This window comes from Triplophysa dalaica, chromosome 6 (assembly GCF_015846415.1).
Source record: "Triplophysa dalaica isolate WHDGS20190420 chromosome 6, ASM1584641v1, whole genome shotgun sequence".
NCBI lineage: Eukaryota > Metazoa > Chordata > Actinopteri > Cypriniformes > Nemacheilidae > Triplophysa > Triplophysa dalaica.
In genome coordinates this window covers 14,191,985-14,210,283 of record NC_079547.1, presented here as the reverse complement: position 1 = coordinate 14,210,283, position 18,299 = coordinate 14,191,985, and the positions used below count along the sequence as shown (strand labels likewise).

General features: G+C 38.4%; 1 protein-coding gene across 2 annotated transcripts; it reads right to left on the bottom strand.

The window, feature by feature from the left end:
* Positions 1-1,325: 1,325 nt before the first annotated feature.
* On the bottom strand, positions 1,326-17,651 carry os9 (OS9 endoplasmic reticulum lectin). 2 transcript variants are annotated; one of them, XM_056751130.1, is made up of 15 exons: positions 17,474-17,651; positions 16,917-17,093; positions 14,357-14,420; positions 10,628-10,704; positions 10,385-10,483; positions 9,992-10,193; positions 9,500-9,658; positions 8,490-8,599; positions 8,347-8,386; positions 7,605-7,696; positions 4,795-5,022; positions 4,480-4,714; positions 3,654-3,860; positions 2,874-2,983; positions 1,326-2,571 (listed from the first exon to the last, which is right to left on the bottom strand). In XM_056751130.1, the coding sequence occupies exons 1-15, from the start codon at positions 17,621-17,623 to the stop codon at positions 2,434-2,436; spliced, it is 2,088 nt and encodes a 695-aa protein (XP_056607108.1). In that variant the 5' UTR covers positions 17,624-17,651; the 3' UTR covers positions 1,326-2,433. The 2 variants fall into 2 exon arrangements, with proteins under 2 accessions (XP_056607108.1, XP_056607109.1); XM_056751131.1 differs by lacking the exon at positions 3,654-3,860.
* Positions 17,652-18,299: the final 648 nt, after the last annotated feature.

Genomic DNA, 18,299 nt, shown 5'->3' with positions numbered 1-18,299 from the left:
TGATCTAACTGTTTCTTAAGATGATGTAGAGGTAATTACTGCTGCTTCCTGAGTGGACGTGTGCCTACTTCGTAGAAATTAAGCTTTTGTGCGCAGCCTAAAATTGCACTGTGCGGACCTACAATGATGCTCACGCGAGACGGAACATTGCCGTGCGTCAATTTGCAATCGCGTTCCTCCGTGCATCGAGTTCCAAAGGTTGGGGTTTCGGGGTACGGTCACGCCCCACCTGCAGTACATCTGCACCCCCCCTGGTTGAGAACCACTGCTGTAGTAGAACCAAAGTCCGTTTACGGAAGTCGTGCCACTCGGCGGTCGTGTTTGCAACGCCTCTGGGCAGCTATTTATGTCATAGCAAGTCCACAGTCCTCCCACTTGAATGGGGCCTACATTAAAAAATTGCTGGCACAAATCACAATTAAACCGCATATTTCCTATCAATAATTAAACATGACATGAACTGTACCATACCTTTGGTTATCTAAGCTTAAATTACGGAAAAATCACCTTTTCGAGGTCGCCTCATCTGCGCCTCAACAAAACTGCGCCTCCTCTCAGGATGGCAAGCGCCTCAACGAGAGCCACGCCCCACAGTAACGTCAATCTTAACTGATTGAAGATTGACTCGTTTTGCTGCAAGGCGGATATATTTAGCGTTGCCTTTTATTGTGAAGGCAGTGTCGCATCTTAATATTCAATATTCCGATGAAGCCAGGGCGTTAGCAGTAGCCATTACACTTTTTGTAGGCTTTCATTTTTAAAGGGCTTTGGTTAAAGTTCCCGCGAACCGGAAGCTACGATCGTTTTTACTTCCGTATTCTGACACATATCCGAATGAAAAGGTTTGAGTTTATCACAGCGAATTGATAGAATGTGCAAAAACATCTTCACATATTATTTGAAGATTATGAGGGAACATGAAATTTTTCATGTTAAAGAAAATGACCAACATTGATTTGCTATTTAATGTAAACGCTACAATATTTATTTTTTTATTTATTTCAATGGGACTTTAATGATTTCTTTCCAAACATGTTTTCCCAACTTGACAAACCTCTGCCGTTGTTCGACAGAAAACAATAGAACGTTTTCGTGCATGTAAACAGGTGCGAAAGTCTCTGATTTATTCTATTCTATTTATTTTGTTTTTGCTTTTCATATTGACAAGAATTGTAACAGACAAGTATGATTTCCGATGACACTTATTTCAGTGACATTTTACGGGTAGATAAACAGCAGCTTTAACAACTTCCATTCCCTCATAGATCAAATGTGCTTAGATTTGAAAATTAGGGTATGCTGAAATTATTAAACAATTCACGTAATAATGAAACATTGATTACTTTTATTATACCAAATTAACCATTAAAATGTACAACAAAAAACAGCCCTTAAGTGCCAAGAACGCAGAAATGGTGCCTAAAAGTAGATTTCTAAATGTTTGACAGCGTTTTTCACAGAGAACCTTAAAGGGATAGTGCACCCACAAATGAAAATTATGTCATCATTTAACATTACTCACCATCAAGTTGTTCCAATCCTGTATACATTTCTTTCTTTATGCTGGACACAGAGAAATGTGTACAGGTTTGGACCAACTGTGAGTAAATGATGACAGAATTTTATCTTTTGGGTGAACTATCACTTTAAAAGAAAAACAAGCGTATACATTACACTGAAATAAAACTGCTTAAAGCCCAGGGCTAGGCTTCATATTGGTTTGAAAAACTAGCTGCTGACATAAGCTTACAAATCTACCAAAATATTTTCAGTCCAAAGGGCAAACTATGTATGAAATATGTATGCATGTAAGAAAAAGGAACTAAATTTCACTCAATAAAGTGCAAGAAATCATAATTTATACCACCATACAACACTCTTACAACTTAAATCAACCAGGAAATAATGGCATGTCTGATTTATGAAGATTTTCTTGACCCTCAAAAGCAATATTATTGTGACTGTATTTGTCTGGTCATGAGAACGGAGTGGTCTATATTGCCTTGAAGCAATCACTACATTTTCAAAACACCAGATAAATTGCAAGTATTTGTATGATAGGACGACATTCTATCACACACTTAAAGAACATTGGTAACCGTCAAAAAAAGTTTTTCCAATCTAAAATCAAATGTGAAGGTTAATGTACACAGAATGAATGATTTGTATATTTGTACATAAATTAAGAGAAAATAGGCAGCAACATGAACAGATCAGCAATGCTCATAGAAGATCATCAGAGTTCATGGCAGTGGGCTGAACTCATCAGGGTTCATATGACCAAAACGTTCCAGAAGAACCACAATTATAATAACTAAAGGACAATCAATTGCACACTGTTGGAAAGTGAAACCAGATCGGCTGTATTTTCAGGTCAAAGAACAATGTCTGTCTGTGTGTCCCTTTAGTCCACGGAGTTTGAGAATAGATGTCTTAGAAGTCTGCTTCATCAGAATCACTGTTTCCTGTCGACTGGCTCTCATCCTGTTTCTCCCCCCACACAAATCTGTAGTTATTTTCTAACTCTTGTTGCCTCTTCTGTTCCTTATTTACTTCCTCTGTACCTCCAGTCTGTAAGAAAATAGAGCAAACACAAGAAACACGTTACGAACCAGTAGGTTGTCTTTTTTTATCAATATAAGGTGGTTGTGTAAACAAACATAAAGTAGACAAACGGGTATGTTAAAACATCATGTAAACTGAAGTCAGCATAGTAGACCTGTTTAAAGGAAAACATACCAGACAGGCCAAGTTTAAATATAAAAATTTGTCAATAAACACATGGAGTTGTTTACCTAATCAATAAATGTATTTATTAATGTATATTGGTTTGACTTAAAACGTAAAACTGCTTTTAATGTTAATCAATATACCAAAAGATTGATCAGAAGTTCTCTAAACGATTTCGTATCCTCCTCTGTAAGCCACTGGTCTCCTGCTTCCTCCACTGTTTTACGGGTTAAAATCTTCACTTCAATCTTCCCTGAAAAACATGCCCAAAATCCTTAAACATTGACACAAATTCATTTAAACAACTGTAGCCACAATGGTTTCCCAACAGAAGACCACAGATGATACATTTTTCTCTCCCACACACACATACACACAGCCGAAAGATGTAGAGACAGGACTGATGCATGCAGAGATGCTAAAGAAGGCTGCGGGAAGTGATAAAGACGTGCTCATAACCTCCATGTTATATCGGCATAACATTACGTCAAATTCAGAACCAGAAAAACTGGAGTAACACCCTGTTGTGACAAATAAGGGTGAACACCTTAATAACATTATTTCTTCTTTAAATAACCTAGGTAAGGCAGACAAGGATCTGTTTTCTATAGCCATGTTAAAGCCAGCATCAAGGGGAAAACACCCAAACAATTGTCGATTAAAGTTTTCCAATATAGTTTTAAGGCACCCACGTTTAAAAGTGCCCTACGAAGACCACACGTGTGAAATAGATTCAAAGAGAAAAAAAAAAGAAAGAATTAAAGTTATGTTTATTTAAAAAAAGACTAATGAACACTTGGAGCAAAGCTCAAGTAGAAGAAAGTTTTCAGAAGACTCGGAAGGAAAAATTAGGTCTTCGACCCACTCACAAAGAAAAAACAGGAACACTTAGTGTGTGTGCTGGTGTGTGTTTTCCGGCCTACCTTCGGCCTTGATGCCGGCTCTTTCTAGCTGTTCTTTGACCACTTCCTGAATCTGCTGCCACTGGGGGTCGCCCTCGCCCAGTTCCTTCACCTCCACACCACCCTCATCATCACCGTTGCCCCCGGCAACTGCTCCTGCAGCCACACCTCCGCCCACCTTATACTTAGTCACCCTGACTTTAACCTCACCACTGCTGCCTGCTTCGGCTTGGGTGAGAGACAGAGGGAAGGGGAGGTTACCGCGGATACAGCGGAAATTCTCACTCCCCATTTTACATATTATAGTCTCTCAATCAATGTAATGGCCCAATCAGCATTGAACTACAGTATGACAGGGTGTAGTGTTAGAGGTGATAATGATACTTTTTCATACAAAGAATATAGTGGCCCCCAAATAACAGATATAGCCATTGGATAGCCAAATAACAAAAATAAGGGACTTTTGCTTTAAAATATTATGTTCAAACAAAAACAAGTTTAGGTAAGTTTGAGGAATAGGAACAAATATGGTTGTTGTCAAATATTGTCGCCAGTGTAAATATGAAGGGAACCAACTTTATAAGTTTACTTAACACAGACTGAAAAAGATCTAGCCTCATTTGTTTGCAGATGCCAGCTGGTTTGATTTTTTTTGGCCCACTGTATAAAACATACGTGCACATTTATAGACATTATATGATGCAAATATTGCGTAGTTTGCTCACATGCAACTCTCTAAATACCTGGGTTGCCAAGATGAAAGTTACAAGCAATTTAATGAAGCATCCATCCATGTACTCACATCCGCACCTGTTCACTCAGCATCCATGCTCTATATTTACTGTACCTGGTGTTTTAGGAACCAGGTTTGGGCTGCCGGCTGAATTGCCTCCCTCTTTTGTATGTGGAGGATGTAGGTTTTCAAGTACGTCTGTGTTTTTTTCTGTTTCTCGTTCACTCTCATGTTCGCTTTTGTCGTCAAGACGGTCCAAAAGTTTCCCCAGTGTGTTCTCCAGAGTTTGTGTAGCCTGAGACCGATCAAACTCCCCTTTAAGACCTTCACTCTCCAACTCCTGCTCGGCCTGGAAAACAAACACTCACTAAATGCAAATTCATGGCTAAGTGTATTGGCTTATCTGTATGCGAGCTGTAGAGCACATACTTCCTCTATTATGTTGTCAAACTCTTTCTGCATCTCCTCTTTTATTTCTTCTATTTTAGAGGAGGGGACGGTCACATCAGCCATCTCCTCTTCAAACTCCTTCAGCAGTCTTTCATCTTCATTTCCTTCCTCTACCTCCACATAACTTTCTGTCATCTTTCTTTTTTCCTTCTCCTCTCCCTTTTGGGATGACTGCAGGCTCTCCTTCTCCAGCTCCGCTTTCCTGTTCTAAACATTAAATCAACATTAGTGGACTCATGCCTATATCACGAGTCATGTAGACAATGACAGAAATAATGTACCTAGGAAACATCTGAAGAGACAAACTGAAATGACAGGTATGTGGCGGAAACAAGAGAATTAAAGATGAGGTTTGCAGAATAAGATTGTATGAATGCATAACATAATCCATCACAAGGTTGTAAAGGTGTTTGAAGTCAATTAACCAAGAAAAAAAACACACAGCTATATTAGTTGGTTACTCATTCATTTAATGAAGATCATCCATGGTTCCTCGCAAAATGCCTAAATACAGACAGCACACATCACATGCCCCACCAGGGACAGCAACATATTGGACCATTGTTAAACGGCTTTAAAGGACGCATGCAGCCCTGGGACTATCTGATCACTGTTAGGTTCATCGCCTACAAGCAGAAACTTAAATCTGCTAAGCCTGTAGTAAGATCTATAAAGAGATGGACTAATGAAGCAGCGTGGGATTTACAAGCCTGCTTCGACTGCACTGATTTGGGTGTTTTTGAGGCCGCAGCCACTGATCTGGATGATGTCACTAAACGGTGACATCCTACATCAGTGTCTGCAAAGACATGCGTTTTCCAACCAGCACTAATATATGTAACTTGTATAACTTAACGGGCAGGAAACATCATCACAGACCCCTCTCACCCCAGGCACAACCTGTTTGCAATTCTCCCCTAGGGCAGACATTACAGATCTCTGTCCATCAGAACATCTAGGCATACATTTTCCCCGCCCAATGTCATCTCCAGCTTAAACAACCATCACAGAAATTATTACCCATTTATTTTTCCTGTAATTTATTACTCCTCTCCTAATTACCACCTCTCTCTCTCTTAAAGAGTACCTAGCATATGTTTTTTTAGGCCCTGCTTTGGTTTATGTAGTGTCCAACACCAAGTTTATGTACATATTGTGTTTAAACACTATAATGTCGTTATAATAGGCAGTTATTCATACCTTACTTCTTGACTGACTCTCAAATGATTCGTTCCGCGATTCATCAGTCTAGGCCCCGCCTACCCGCTAACCTTGTGTCGTGTGATTGGTCAGATGGTGTAGTCTGTTGTTATTGGTCAAACGCGTTAATCATTTGTCGCAAATGGAACCCCCCTACCATCATTACAGTATTACGGTTTACATTTGGTTGGATGTCATGTATATTATATGTGTATCTAGAGATGGCGGCGTTTTTACCGTACCAATTTAAGCCCGAGTCTGACGAGTAAGACGACGCTAATCTACAACAAACTCCACCACGACTGGAGCAGGATGTTTGTCAGTGGCAGGTGACAACTCTTGTCATAAAAACATGCATGTTGTGCTTTTGCTCATCAGTGAAATGAAATATATTTTTTCTAAAAATACTGTTAATACGTTAGTAATACTATTATTTTGTCTTAACTGTGTGTTGTCATGGTATATAGAGCATTTTAGAAATCGACGTTATGAAAATGATTGTAGTATCACCCCAATATATCTATAAACTGTAACACCCCAGAAATAACGGTACATGCTAATGTTAGCGTTATATGCATTAGCTAAACACAGACATAAGGTACGAAAATATTTCTTGAAGTTAAGACAAGAATGAATAGTCACACTTACAGGTTGTATTCGGTGGTGGAGGTAATAGGTCCAAATAGAGTTGGAATTGCCCCTCTTTTAAGGATAGTCGTTTCACATACCCTGCAGTGATAGCGCCAAGATTATTAAACCAATGTTCGTTGAAATGACGCGCGCACAGTACAACCCTGGGGTTATACTCCTCTGGTATCGTTTGAAAAATGAATTGTAACCATTTTTCCCTCAGACGTTCTTCCTTTGGTAGTTGAAATAAGACGGACTTAGTGTCACACTGTAGAACACAGGCTCTAGACATGATGCACACGCATCACGAACGAGCGACAGTGTTTGGGGGAAGAGAAATAAGTTTTTGCGTCAGTCTCAGCATAACGTAGGCGGGGACTATGTATAGTGACGTAGATATGCGGGTGAACTATTACACGTCTCGTTCGTGTGATTCAGAGTCGACTCCCATTTTTACAAGCAAATAACTTTGTTATTTATTCACCTTCGGACTTGGCTTGACTTGGCAGAAAGCTTACTTTCAAACACAGCAAAATATCAGACTGCATGAAATGTCATTTCCATGATCTCATGCTACCTACTCTTTAAGTATTATGTAAATACATTAGCTTTTCATATTTTATTTAAACAACTTTAAATACTTTAAATGTCCAAAAATCTTTATGTGTTTTAATCTCTGTTCCAAATTTTATACAACATTATTATTACTACTAGTATTACCTCTAGTTTAACTTATTTATGCTTACTAATTGTTCTTCCAGTTTTCATGTCACGTATGTATGCATGTACCAAATGCTCAAATTCCTTGTGTGTTTGCACACACTTGGCCATTAATGTGAATTCTGATGCTGATTAAAAACAGATGCCTACCCAAACATCCAAAACACTACACAGTGCACACTTCCCTCTAGTGGACAGAAGCATATACTCCCTGTGACTCCAAGAACTGCAATATTCACCTTTTGGTTGCTCTCTCTGAGGTGCTGCACAAACTTCATCAGGTCTGCTGGGTCTGTGATGATTTTAAAATTAAACTTTTCCTCCCCAAATACTGAACAAAAAGAGAAATAATACATAAGAAAGGGGAAGCTGCATAATTTGTATTTAACAATCACTTCTTTATTTTTATTGAATTGTCAGGGCTCTAGACTCATTTTCCCCATTGGAAGCACTGGTGCGACCAACTTTCTCAGTATTGTTCAAACTTACAATTTGTGAGACAGTTCAGAAACCGACATGTTCAACTTCATTAAGTGCTGTGCAATACGATCGGAATATGACATCAATGTGAGAGCGTTTTTAAAGCTTATATAGAGCAGTCTGCCCCGTAGTGCTTTTGTGCTGTTCGGTCTGCACAAAACCGAAAGAAGTCAAACACACACTTTAGTTTGGAGAGAGGGAGTGACAAGCTCTCTGCTCACTCTTTCCTGCAATTATCACAAGCATATCATTCACAACTCATGAATCACATTAAATGTTCAAATAAATATTTGGAGGGGCAAAAATTCGTTTTACGCACTAGCACCAATGCTACCCTTTGAAATTTTACCTCCCGCCTTATAAAAACGATTGCATTTGCGAGCATTTTGATCGCAGTCTAGAGCCCTGAATTGTAATTATTGAAATTGAATAGATACATTTATTTTATTGTTATTATTCGGTAGATTATTTAATTATTTTATGCACTAAAGGTTTTCTTACTGTCATCATGCGAAGAGCTTTTCTGAGGCTCCTGAGGGGTCTGTAAGATCGTTGTAAAAATAAACATGAGAATTTACAGTTTTACAGAGATTAAACTACTACACAGGAGTAAAGGCAACAGGAAGTGTTGTATGAGGCTGTACCTCTGAGTTTAATGTATCTGACTCTGTGCTGGCTGGATTAGTAACTCCCTCCCAGAAGTCCTTGTCTTCTGGCGCTTCACTCGCCGAGTCCCCCTCAGCTACTTCAGTTTCTACAAAACACAAAAATAGATGTAATGTTGTTTGATGAGGCAGAGATTAAAACACACTATGTACATAAAAAAATGTCAACACCCTTGTCTTCCAAGTGGTTAACAGAACATAAGATTTTTTGTAAATACTGAGTTTTCATTTTACAGTAACAGTAAACACTTCTTCAAAAAAAATAAAAATGTGTGTCTATAACACAAACAAAATGTGTGACATGTTGACGTTTAATACTGCAAGTATGATCATCAACAACAGTGCTGCTTGTCTTATGTTGTTTTCAGACCAAACGCAAATGACGAGTAAAGCGCGAGTGATTTACATGTTAAGTCAATGCAAAGACGCGATAGACCTACTTGCGGAGCGAATTGAGCGTTTGCGTGATTTGTGCGAGTGCAAATTGAACTTTGATGAAAATTTGCGTCGCATTAACCAATCAGGAGCTAGCAGTGAGATGATTATGATGTTGCGAGCGGAGGCATAGATCCCAAACAACAATGGAGGAAAAAAACGTTGTTGCTGTATGTGGATACCTGGAGCTGTACGATACATCTTACTTTTATCGAAACAGAAATAAAAAGGATCTTGCTTGGAAGAAAGTGAGTGAGGAGGTCGGACAATCTGGCAAGTGGTCAAAAACTATCTTTACACAATCGAAGCAATATAAACGGGACTGGAGCCGGCTGGCAGGAGCTCTCCCATGAAACGAATTCACGTCTGCAATGAAGTGAACTTGACGCGCGAATGAAGGGAATTTGACGCGAGAATGAATCGAGTAAACTCAAAATGTTAAAGGCTTTCTTACTGCGCGAATAGCTCGATTCAATAGCGCGATTCATTTGAGCCATTTGCGTTTGGTCTGAACACAGCATTAGCAATCATTTTATCGCTGTCTGGATGCTAACCTTTGGTCTCTGAATCTGAAACTGAAGGCTCATTGGAAAGGTCTGCCGCTGACTCCGTTTTGTCTTCCTGAACTACCTCATTCTTTTCATCCTTTGACAAAATTTCATCCAGGTTCCTGAGCTCCTCTGAGATTTGCTCCACTTTACGTTTGGTGTCGGCTGAGAACAGAAAGTGAGTAAGTGAGAGAGATAGCTGCAAAGACAGATGTCCAAGTGCTAAAAATAATGCTTCAATTAGAGGACAGTGTATGATTAATTGTGTGCAGATTGCTTCTCTGGACACCTCATCTCTGAGGGCAACACATCCGTGGAAAAGACATTTTCCATGAATAGAATAAGTAGACAAAGGCTAGAACAATGTATTTATCATCCAAATCAGACCATTCTTAAGTCTAATTAAAGCTTTGCAGGTCTACTTTAAACGGGAATAAAAGCTATTCCGCACAAAGCTTCTCTATAGCATTAAAATGTAGTAAAACTGATCCAACTTACAGACTTGAGCTTTGACATAGTCCATATACTGCTGGGCACTGAGTGCAGGTTGGCACACAATGCCTTGCGGCCTGGCATTTGAGGGAGGGCGCAGGAGGGGGTGCTGGCACGTACGAGTTGTGTGCACTGTCAGTACGTAGCGACAGGACTGAGGTTCATCCACCCGTGCAATATACTCACTTGTGCCCTCCTCGCAAAGAAACTGTTAAAGAGAAAAAGCAGTTACATTTATAGGATGTTATCCCTCAACAGCTCACTTCTAAAATCTTCCTGCTATTTTCATTAATGATGGCAGGTTGATCTGAATAGAAACATTTTGGTAACAAAATCTACATGGCCTGGAAAAGCCAGATGGGACTAAGGGTAGATGTGTATGTGGGGGGACTCTCTTACCCTAACTTCAGTTTCTCTGGAATTCCCATTCAGGTCACATTTGGAGCCGTTGACATAAGACTGACTGTGGTACCTTTTCAGTTTGTGCTGCTTGGATGCCTAAACACAAGAAGCTTTTTTCAAAACAGATGTGTACTTTTTGACTTAAGTTTCGTTTTTAACAAGGAAAAAGTCAATTAAAGAACAATTGAGAGAAAAGAGAATTTGTATAAAGAAATTTAGCACATTTATCTTAAGCTTTACCTTGGCAGTTTCATTAGTCCAGTCAAACTCTGAATCATAATATCCCAAAAAGAGCACATCTCCCTTGATCTCTGAATCTATAACCACAGACATGAAATGGCTTTTAAAAGAATTGTGCATAATATAAACAAAATAACATTTAATATCACATTTACAGAGTTGTCTTGTTAGCTAAAAGCCAGACCAAGAAAAATAATATTACATCTCATAATATTAATTCCATAAAGTCATATATTAAAACAAATTATACAACATTAACATTTTTTTTTTATAATTATTAAAAGTATTTTGCAAATCCATTTACGCTTTATGCATTTAATTAACTACAATGCGATTGTTCTTTTTCGTACACTAAATTGGTATACTTAAAGCAGGCTACATTGGAACAACTAATTTTGTACTTAATGGATTTTAATTGTGCATAAGTTGTGCTAAGGCACAATTAAAGATATACTTAGTACATTAATAGTATTTGATTGTGCTAAAGTGGAACTACTGCAAGTATACTTCGGGTACACTTTAAATATCTTGCATTAAAAGACTGATATTATTTAAAAAAAAAATCATACAATCCATATCAAAAGTGACAATAAAACACACTTTAGGCTTTAAAGGCTTCTCCACACCGGGACGATAATCGTGCATGTTTATGGTCAACGTTTAACGCCTCGTGACTAAACAAAGGGCGCCAATGTGATTGTGCACACCAACATGCAAAACACCAGGTGTTAAAGCGTCATTGTTTAAAAACGCCTCGGGCTCTGCTTTTTTTAGCAGACCAATGAGATTGCGCTTTTGGACACAAAACTGCTGAAGAACGCATATTGAGAAAAGGCCATAAAGCTGCTTATCGCCAGTGATTAACGCGTGCGTTATTGACCCTGTGTGTACAAGTAAGAGATGTGCATTGTGTACAAGTAGAATTCCAAATAACATTTACTTATCACTTAAGACTTACATATATCAAATTATATGTCAGTAAATGCATGTTAAAGCGATAACAAGCAACTTATTGTCCATAAATCTATTTCTCTAAAATTATTTTAGTGGTAAAAAAAAACTTTTAACTGGACGAATTGCACTGCCGTTGCCACCTAAGCAGCCTCCTATCGGGCTGAAATTGCACTTGTAACTTTGGTGTTCGGGACGGTACAAGCCCTGCGCCTATCCCCTGCTTTCCGGCATACGTCATGTTTTACTCGAAGCCTGGGAGAAGTTAGCCGACAGCTAACAATAAGACGAAACGATCTAGTTCAACGCACGTCTCCAAACCATCACCATGGCAGAGCAAGCAAATAAAAACAAAAGGGAAAAGAGAGTGAGTGATCGGAAACAAATCAATATCTGACGGATTTACAATCAACAACACAATCTGCAAGAGGCAACGGGTTGCAAAATGGATGGAGACCTAACATTAGCCTTCCTGCTACTGGATTTGAAAGTCTTATATGTACATTCTTTTTACTGTCCTGTTCTTTTGAGCTTATTTGTAATTTGGCTGTGCTCAGGTTGTTTTTTGGCGCTCTAAAGTTACTTGTTCACAATTTATAACCATAATAGGGATGGGCATTTAAAGCAAAAATAATATTCGAAGATCGATGAGAACTATTCGAAAATTATTCGAAATTCGCACCCCACCCCCACATGGACGCATTTACACTATTACACACACAAACGGAGAGAGAGAGAGAACATTTACGCTTAAAATCAGTATGACGGCACACTGCTTTATGTATTATAGAATATGCAATCTAACATTAAGCAATACATTAAGATAACGCGCTGAAACATTAATATATTAACAACCGAATGACTGCACTTATTAACAGTACGTCGATCAGCATCGACCCCTCATAATGCTAGAACATTTCCTTGTAAAATATGAGCATGCACATTTATACCAACAGCAGGGTGATTAATCAGGAAAATATATTAAAGCCATAAAGATTTTAGACCAGACTTAACACGCGTAAAACATATTAACCGAATGACGGCATTTATTAACAGTCCTGGACGATTTCATGAATTAACAGCTCAAAAGGCTTCTATTTCTATTATCATGAAAAAGTTTCTCCAGTCTGGCAGTGATCGTTTTTCTAGACGAACAGTAAACTCGGTCTGTACAAACTCCATAGATTTTTAAAAACCTCTCCTTTGACAAAGCCGATCGGAAGCATATCCATAGCGATCATCTTAGTAATTAAAGCCGTTATTTGCTCCGCCCGTTTGGGATCCAAATTGGTTGGGCTGACCATAAATCTAGCAACTGACTGCTGACCTGTGGATGGACCTGCTGGGTGCTTCGCCCTCAGATGACTGTGCATCGTAGTTGTTGATCCATGATAAGTCAGCTTTGCATTGCAGAGTTTGCACTGCACTTTATTCTCATTCATTTTATTAGAGGACCCCCACAAAGAACACATTTTTTATATCAATTTACCGTTTCCGTTATGCCACGCGGGTATACAGTGTGCGTAACTTCGTTACCAATTCTTGTGTGAAAATGTTTTCCTTTACTGTCTCTTGATTGACAGCCTTTAGGTGCGTCGTTATTGGCAGCGCCACCCTTTGGTTACATGAACGCGTTACACGTGAAAACACGGCGAGTTTCTTAAGATCGCACACACTATTCGAAATTCGATAATTAAATATACTATTCGAATATTCGAAACTCGTGACTCATCCCTAAACCATAAGGTAGACTAGAGATAATGTAACGTAGGCAGTTCTCAAAAGCTTACGCAGCATGATCGTGCCTCATCATGAATTTAGTGTTATGCTTGTAAATATTGACTACCAAACCAAACTAATGTTTTACGATCAAAAGTTGCTGATTCCTTAGTTCATGCACATAGACTAATGTTATCGGTATCTAAAGGCACTATTCCCATAGCGAGTTGAGTGCAAGTTATTGATTGCACCCATTAAACAAAGCACAACGACTGGTCGCGAGTGTGTTTCCGAAAATATAACTACAAAAAATTATTTGCGTTGGTAACTTAACACATTTACATCCATGCTTTGTGTTCTGGGTGTCTGCAAATGTGTTACCTCAGAAACTAGTTTGAACTATAAAGGGCTGGGCTAGTCCAGGAGAATTGCACTTTCGTTGTGAGGTAAAACGAAGCTCGAAAACATTGAGAGATGGTATAATGTTTTCGAACAATCCAACACCCCTTTGTTTCTGGAGGCGGGGTTTACATGACCTATGCAAATAGCCTCTACGCACGTGGCGAGATTGATCGCAGAGGTGTGGGTACATCTGTACCATCTCTGTAACAGGACATTCAAAAGAATTCATGCTGCTCAAATGTTATAGTTTTTTTTTATGTATACCTTATCTGACATCACCTCAGTTAAATAAAATGATGCGTTATTTCCCATAGACTGTGTTGCGATACATAACACATCCAACTATTACGTAATGCCCATGGACCAATAAGTCCGTGAAAAAGGTTAACTAATCAACATTTTTTTATTACCTTCATTAAGGCATTGAGTTGTATAACATCTGTGTAATCATACATTTTTCTTTGGGTAAAATAACTTTGGACTGTTAAATGTTAAATAGATTCAAACCAGATTCAATGTGCATGCGCATCTATTTTAACAACAAAAGTTCAGTAAGCAAGGGATATCTGAATCGGCCAATCCGTTGTTCATCTGAATGACAAAAAGTGTTTAAATCAACCTGAATTTATCCATCATAACATGAACAATTTAACATACCTTCTAGATGGTATTGCTTGACATGCTGACCGTAGCAGAACTCATAAGTCCACCAGTCTTTGGTCTAGAAACAGGACAAAAAAAACAGATGGAAGGTCACTGTGACATGCATTTTATTGTTTGTATTAAGTATTTTCAGCAAATGCATCTCAACCACCATGGTCCCAAGCAAAACCTGACACAAAACAAACAAACAAGACCCCCCTCACAATTTCTATTGAAAATACAGTATTTACAGAAAAGATACAGTGACCTCCAACTAATATTGGCACCCTTGGTAAATATGAGCAAATAAGGCTGTAAAAATAAATCTGCATAGTTTCTCGTTTTGATCTTTTTTAAAAAACATCTAAAACAATTCCCCCCGTTTGCTCCCCGGGAGCTGCAGACTGCTCCAGGTGGGTGTGAGTTCACGACTTGCAGTGCGTATGTTTACTACTCACTGGATGGGTTAAATGTAGAGGTCACATTTCGGGTCTCTGACAAATAGGTCACTTTATCTTTCTTAACCCATCATTCAGTGCATGTAAAGCGAATGGGTTTATTAGTTAACATAGCAATAGCTGTGTAAGTGAAGAGACTTGCAATTGAAAATCTGCATAACGAAGAAGTAACGATACAAAGGACCCGGGCAGCGGACAAAAATAAATAAATATGGATTAAAAAATGAAGCTTCTGATTTCTTGGCATCCAAGTTAGCGACTTTGGTTTAAACTTCTTAATGTCCATGTAGTACCGCGCGCCAGACGCATACATTATGCTTGCGCAAGCTCAACTTCAAAGACTACTCCTGATGGGTCAGATTTCACTATATTTTTACTTTGTGGCTACTAAACGTAGGCAATGCTTGGCTGGGTGATGCAGAAAGGAAACGCAGACATGGATTTAGTAAAATTAAAGTAAAATGAAAAACAACAACGAAAAAAAGTGATTCACAAGGTTACCCCCAAAAAATGTGAACCTAATGTCCACACTAGAGGCTTACTAACTACTAGCTAGTTGTTTGTAACTAAATCTGTATATGTAATTTGGTTGCACCATTTGGTCTTAAGGCAAAACCTAGTAAGCTCTCCGTAAAGTAATGCGTAGTCGCATTATATGAAGTTTACCTTAAATAGTCCAATAGCAGCCTTTAAATTTGTTAGAAAAAAATGGGTTGAAATGTTATGAATTTCAAAACATTCTTGATTTAAATTTATTTTACCATAAAAGGTGCTAGAACGGTTCTTGTTATTAAATGTCATCACATAATGTTCTCTATTTTAAAAGGTAAGTGACTGTAAATGTCAGCTTTGTCATGTCTGTAAATCATTGAAGATTGTTGAATGAAACAAGAGCTAAGTTGTTTAGAGCTTACATTTAGTTTGGCGAGTCTGCTTTTTTATTCCTACAGTTACTCCTGACGGGAGGCTTCCGTAAATATATAGTTTATACGTAACGTTACGCTACAACAAAGTTGAACGGTGCAACTCAAAAATATTTAGTAGTGCATAAGTTGTAATTTACGCACAGCTGGTGCAACCGGCCCCTGGTGTGCAGCAAAAGATTGTTGAGCAACACAAAAAAGAAGGTGGATTTAAAAGGAAATGGTTGAAACAATAAAAATTCCCTTTTCGAACATCATGGCAAGCTGCTTTTCTTACAAATTGAGGTTGCATCATAAACGCATCATATCTATAAAAAACGAAAACAGGCTCTCTATGAGTGAATTCACAAATGCATCATTTCTTGACAACCTGCCAATTGTTTTTTACATGACAATACACAGGACAAACGCATCTTTAAAAACGAAAACATTACCCATCATGAATCAAGCATTTTACTAAGATTCGTTTGTGAAGCATCCCGGTGTAAAGTGAATTCACCTTATGTCTTCAGCGCATTCCGTTGAGAAATAAAACTAATTCACAGTGTCTTCAGAGGCTCAGATGTCGGGAGTATATGAAGACTATGTTCATTTTTTACATCCGACAACTGCACACCTTAACTGTTTCGGAGACACATGTTTGGATTTGTATAATAACAGGGTGGTTCTGCACACAAACTGGTGATTCAAATTTATGTTATAATAACATGTTAAAGTGCATTTTCCGGATTGGGGGGCTTTTTGCGGCCAACAAGTATGGGAACAAAAAAATAAATAATGTGATATTCCCTATAATCCCTGCACTTGTCTTTCAATGAAATTTTTGAATTAAAAAAAAAAAAATCAAATTGAGAAACAATGCAGATTTATTTTTACAGCCTTCTTTGCTCATTTATACCATGGGTACAAAGTCATCATTTATTTACCCTTATGTCATTCAAAACATGTATGACTTTTCTTCTGTCAAGCACAAAGATATTTTGAGAAATGTCTAGTAGTTTAGTGTGAAAGTCACTGGTGGACTGCTTTGATTGGTTACCACAGTAATTGAAAATATTGTATTGTGTTCTGCAGAAGAAAGTCATACAGGTATGGAATGACATGACGTTGAGTAAATGATGAAACAATTTTCATCCTGTGTGAAGTACCCCTTTAACTGTCACTGTGCTATATTGTTTTGGTCGAGATTTCAACCTTAATCAGGCAGTCTGCGGTCTGCATGGGCTTGAGGAGCTCCGGGACTCCAGGACCATTGTAACCCTGCACGTCATGCTCTGACACCGGGTCCTGATGGAAGCGAACTGCCTGCGCTGGTAGACGACACTCATACAGCTGCTTGTATTTGTTGGAAACCAACATCACATCTTCCATCTAAAACAGGAACAGAAAGAAGATGACAGAAACAGAGAAAAGGAAATGAGAACCAGGCAGAAAGATAACACGTTACATTTAGTTCACTGTAATGCGATATAGTATCGCCAGCAGAGGACTGTTATAAACATGCAGAGATAAATAGAACCGTTTAGACAGATAATAACCTGCTGTCATATTAGCAGGTTAATTCCACCACATGTTACTTAACCAGCTTTACTAGCATGTAAGACCGGTAACTTAGACCGTGGATTTAATGGGAAACGTCACCATGGTCTCATATATATATGTAGTTTACTGTTTGATTCTGCCTACATTCTGTCAAAATGTGATTAAAGCTAACAGCTGTTTTAGCAAACAAACATCTCGTGCTAACTTACCTGTCCCATAATAACAGGATAGGGCAGAATCTGTATTCCATATTTCATTTCATTTAGTTCTTCCAAATTCAAAAAAGCAGACACGGACAAAAGAAATGTTAAGAAATAAACATACAGTCCTCTTAAACATTTAGTCAAGGAGGGAGCCATAGTTCTCTCATATCGCAAACTAGCCTTGTCAAATGACTTATTTTGGTGCATGTAGACGTGCCCCATGCAACGTGGATTGGACAACGTTTTGAAAAGTTGAGATATGATTGGATAGCGGAAACATCATTCAAGTTGAGAGCGTGTTTTCATTGGCTATTTTGCCGTAACAGACGCTCATCAGCCACGAAATTGACGTTCATTGGACCTGCTGTGCTTGAGTTAAAGTAATGTTGTGCTTTTGCCTCTTGGAGGCACTGTTGAGTAAGAACTGCGTTCTAAGAGCAACCCATGCAACGGTAGTTACATCCTTGGAACGCATGTGATGGTAATTGTGAATAAGCCTAGTTTATTTAAGACATTTTATAAAAAGCACATTTAAAACGGAATATTCAATTAGGAGTGTAGTAGCCTACATACTGCAGTGCAAGCTAACTCGGTTTATCTCAGATAAATGTTTTTTAGACTACATTACAGTAATTCACAGATATTTATTCAGACTAATAATCATCGATCATTATTGCTGTTTTTCTCCCAAACCCTTTTAAACAATTTCTATGAGAATTAGTCAAATCAAAAGTCGGATAATTAACAAGTAGAGAAAATGATAGGCATAAAGCTAGTATGCAACAAATAGATACTACCGTGTCAATTTGTTAAATATGGCAAACGTGGTGTT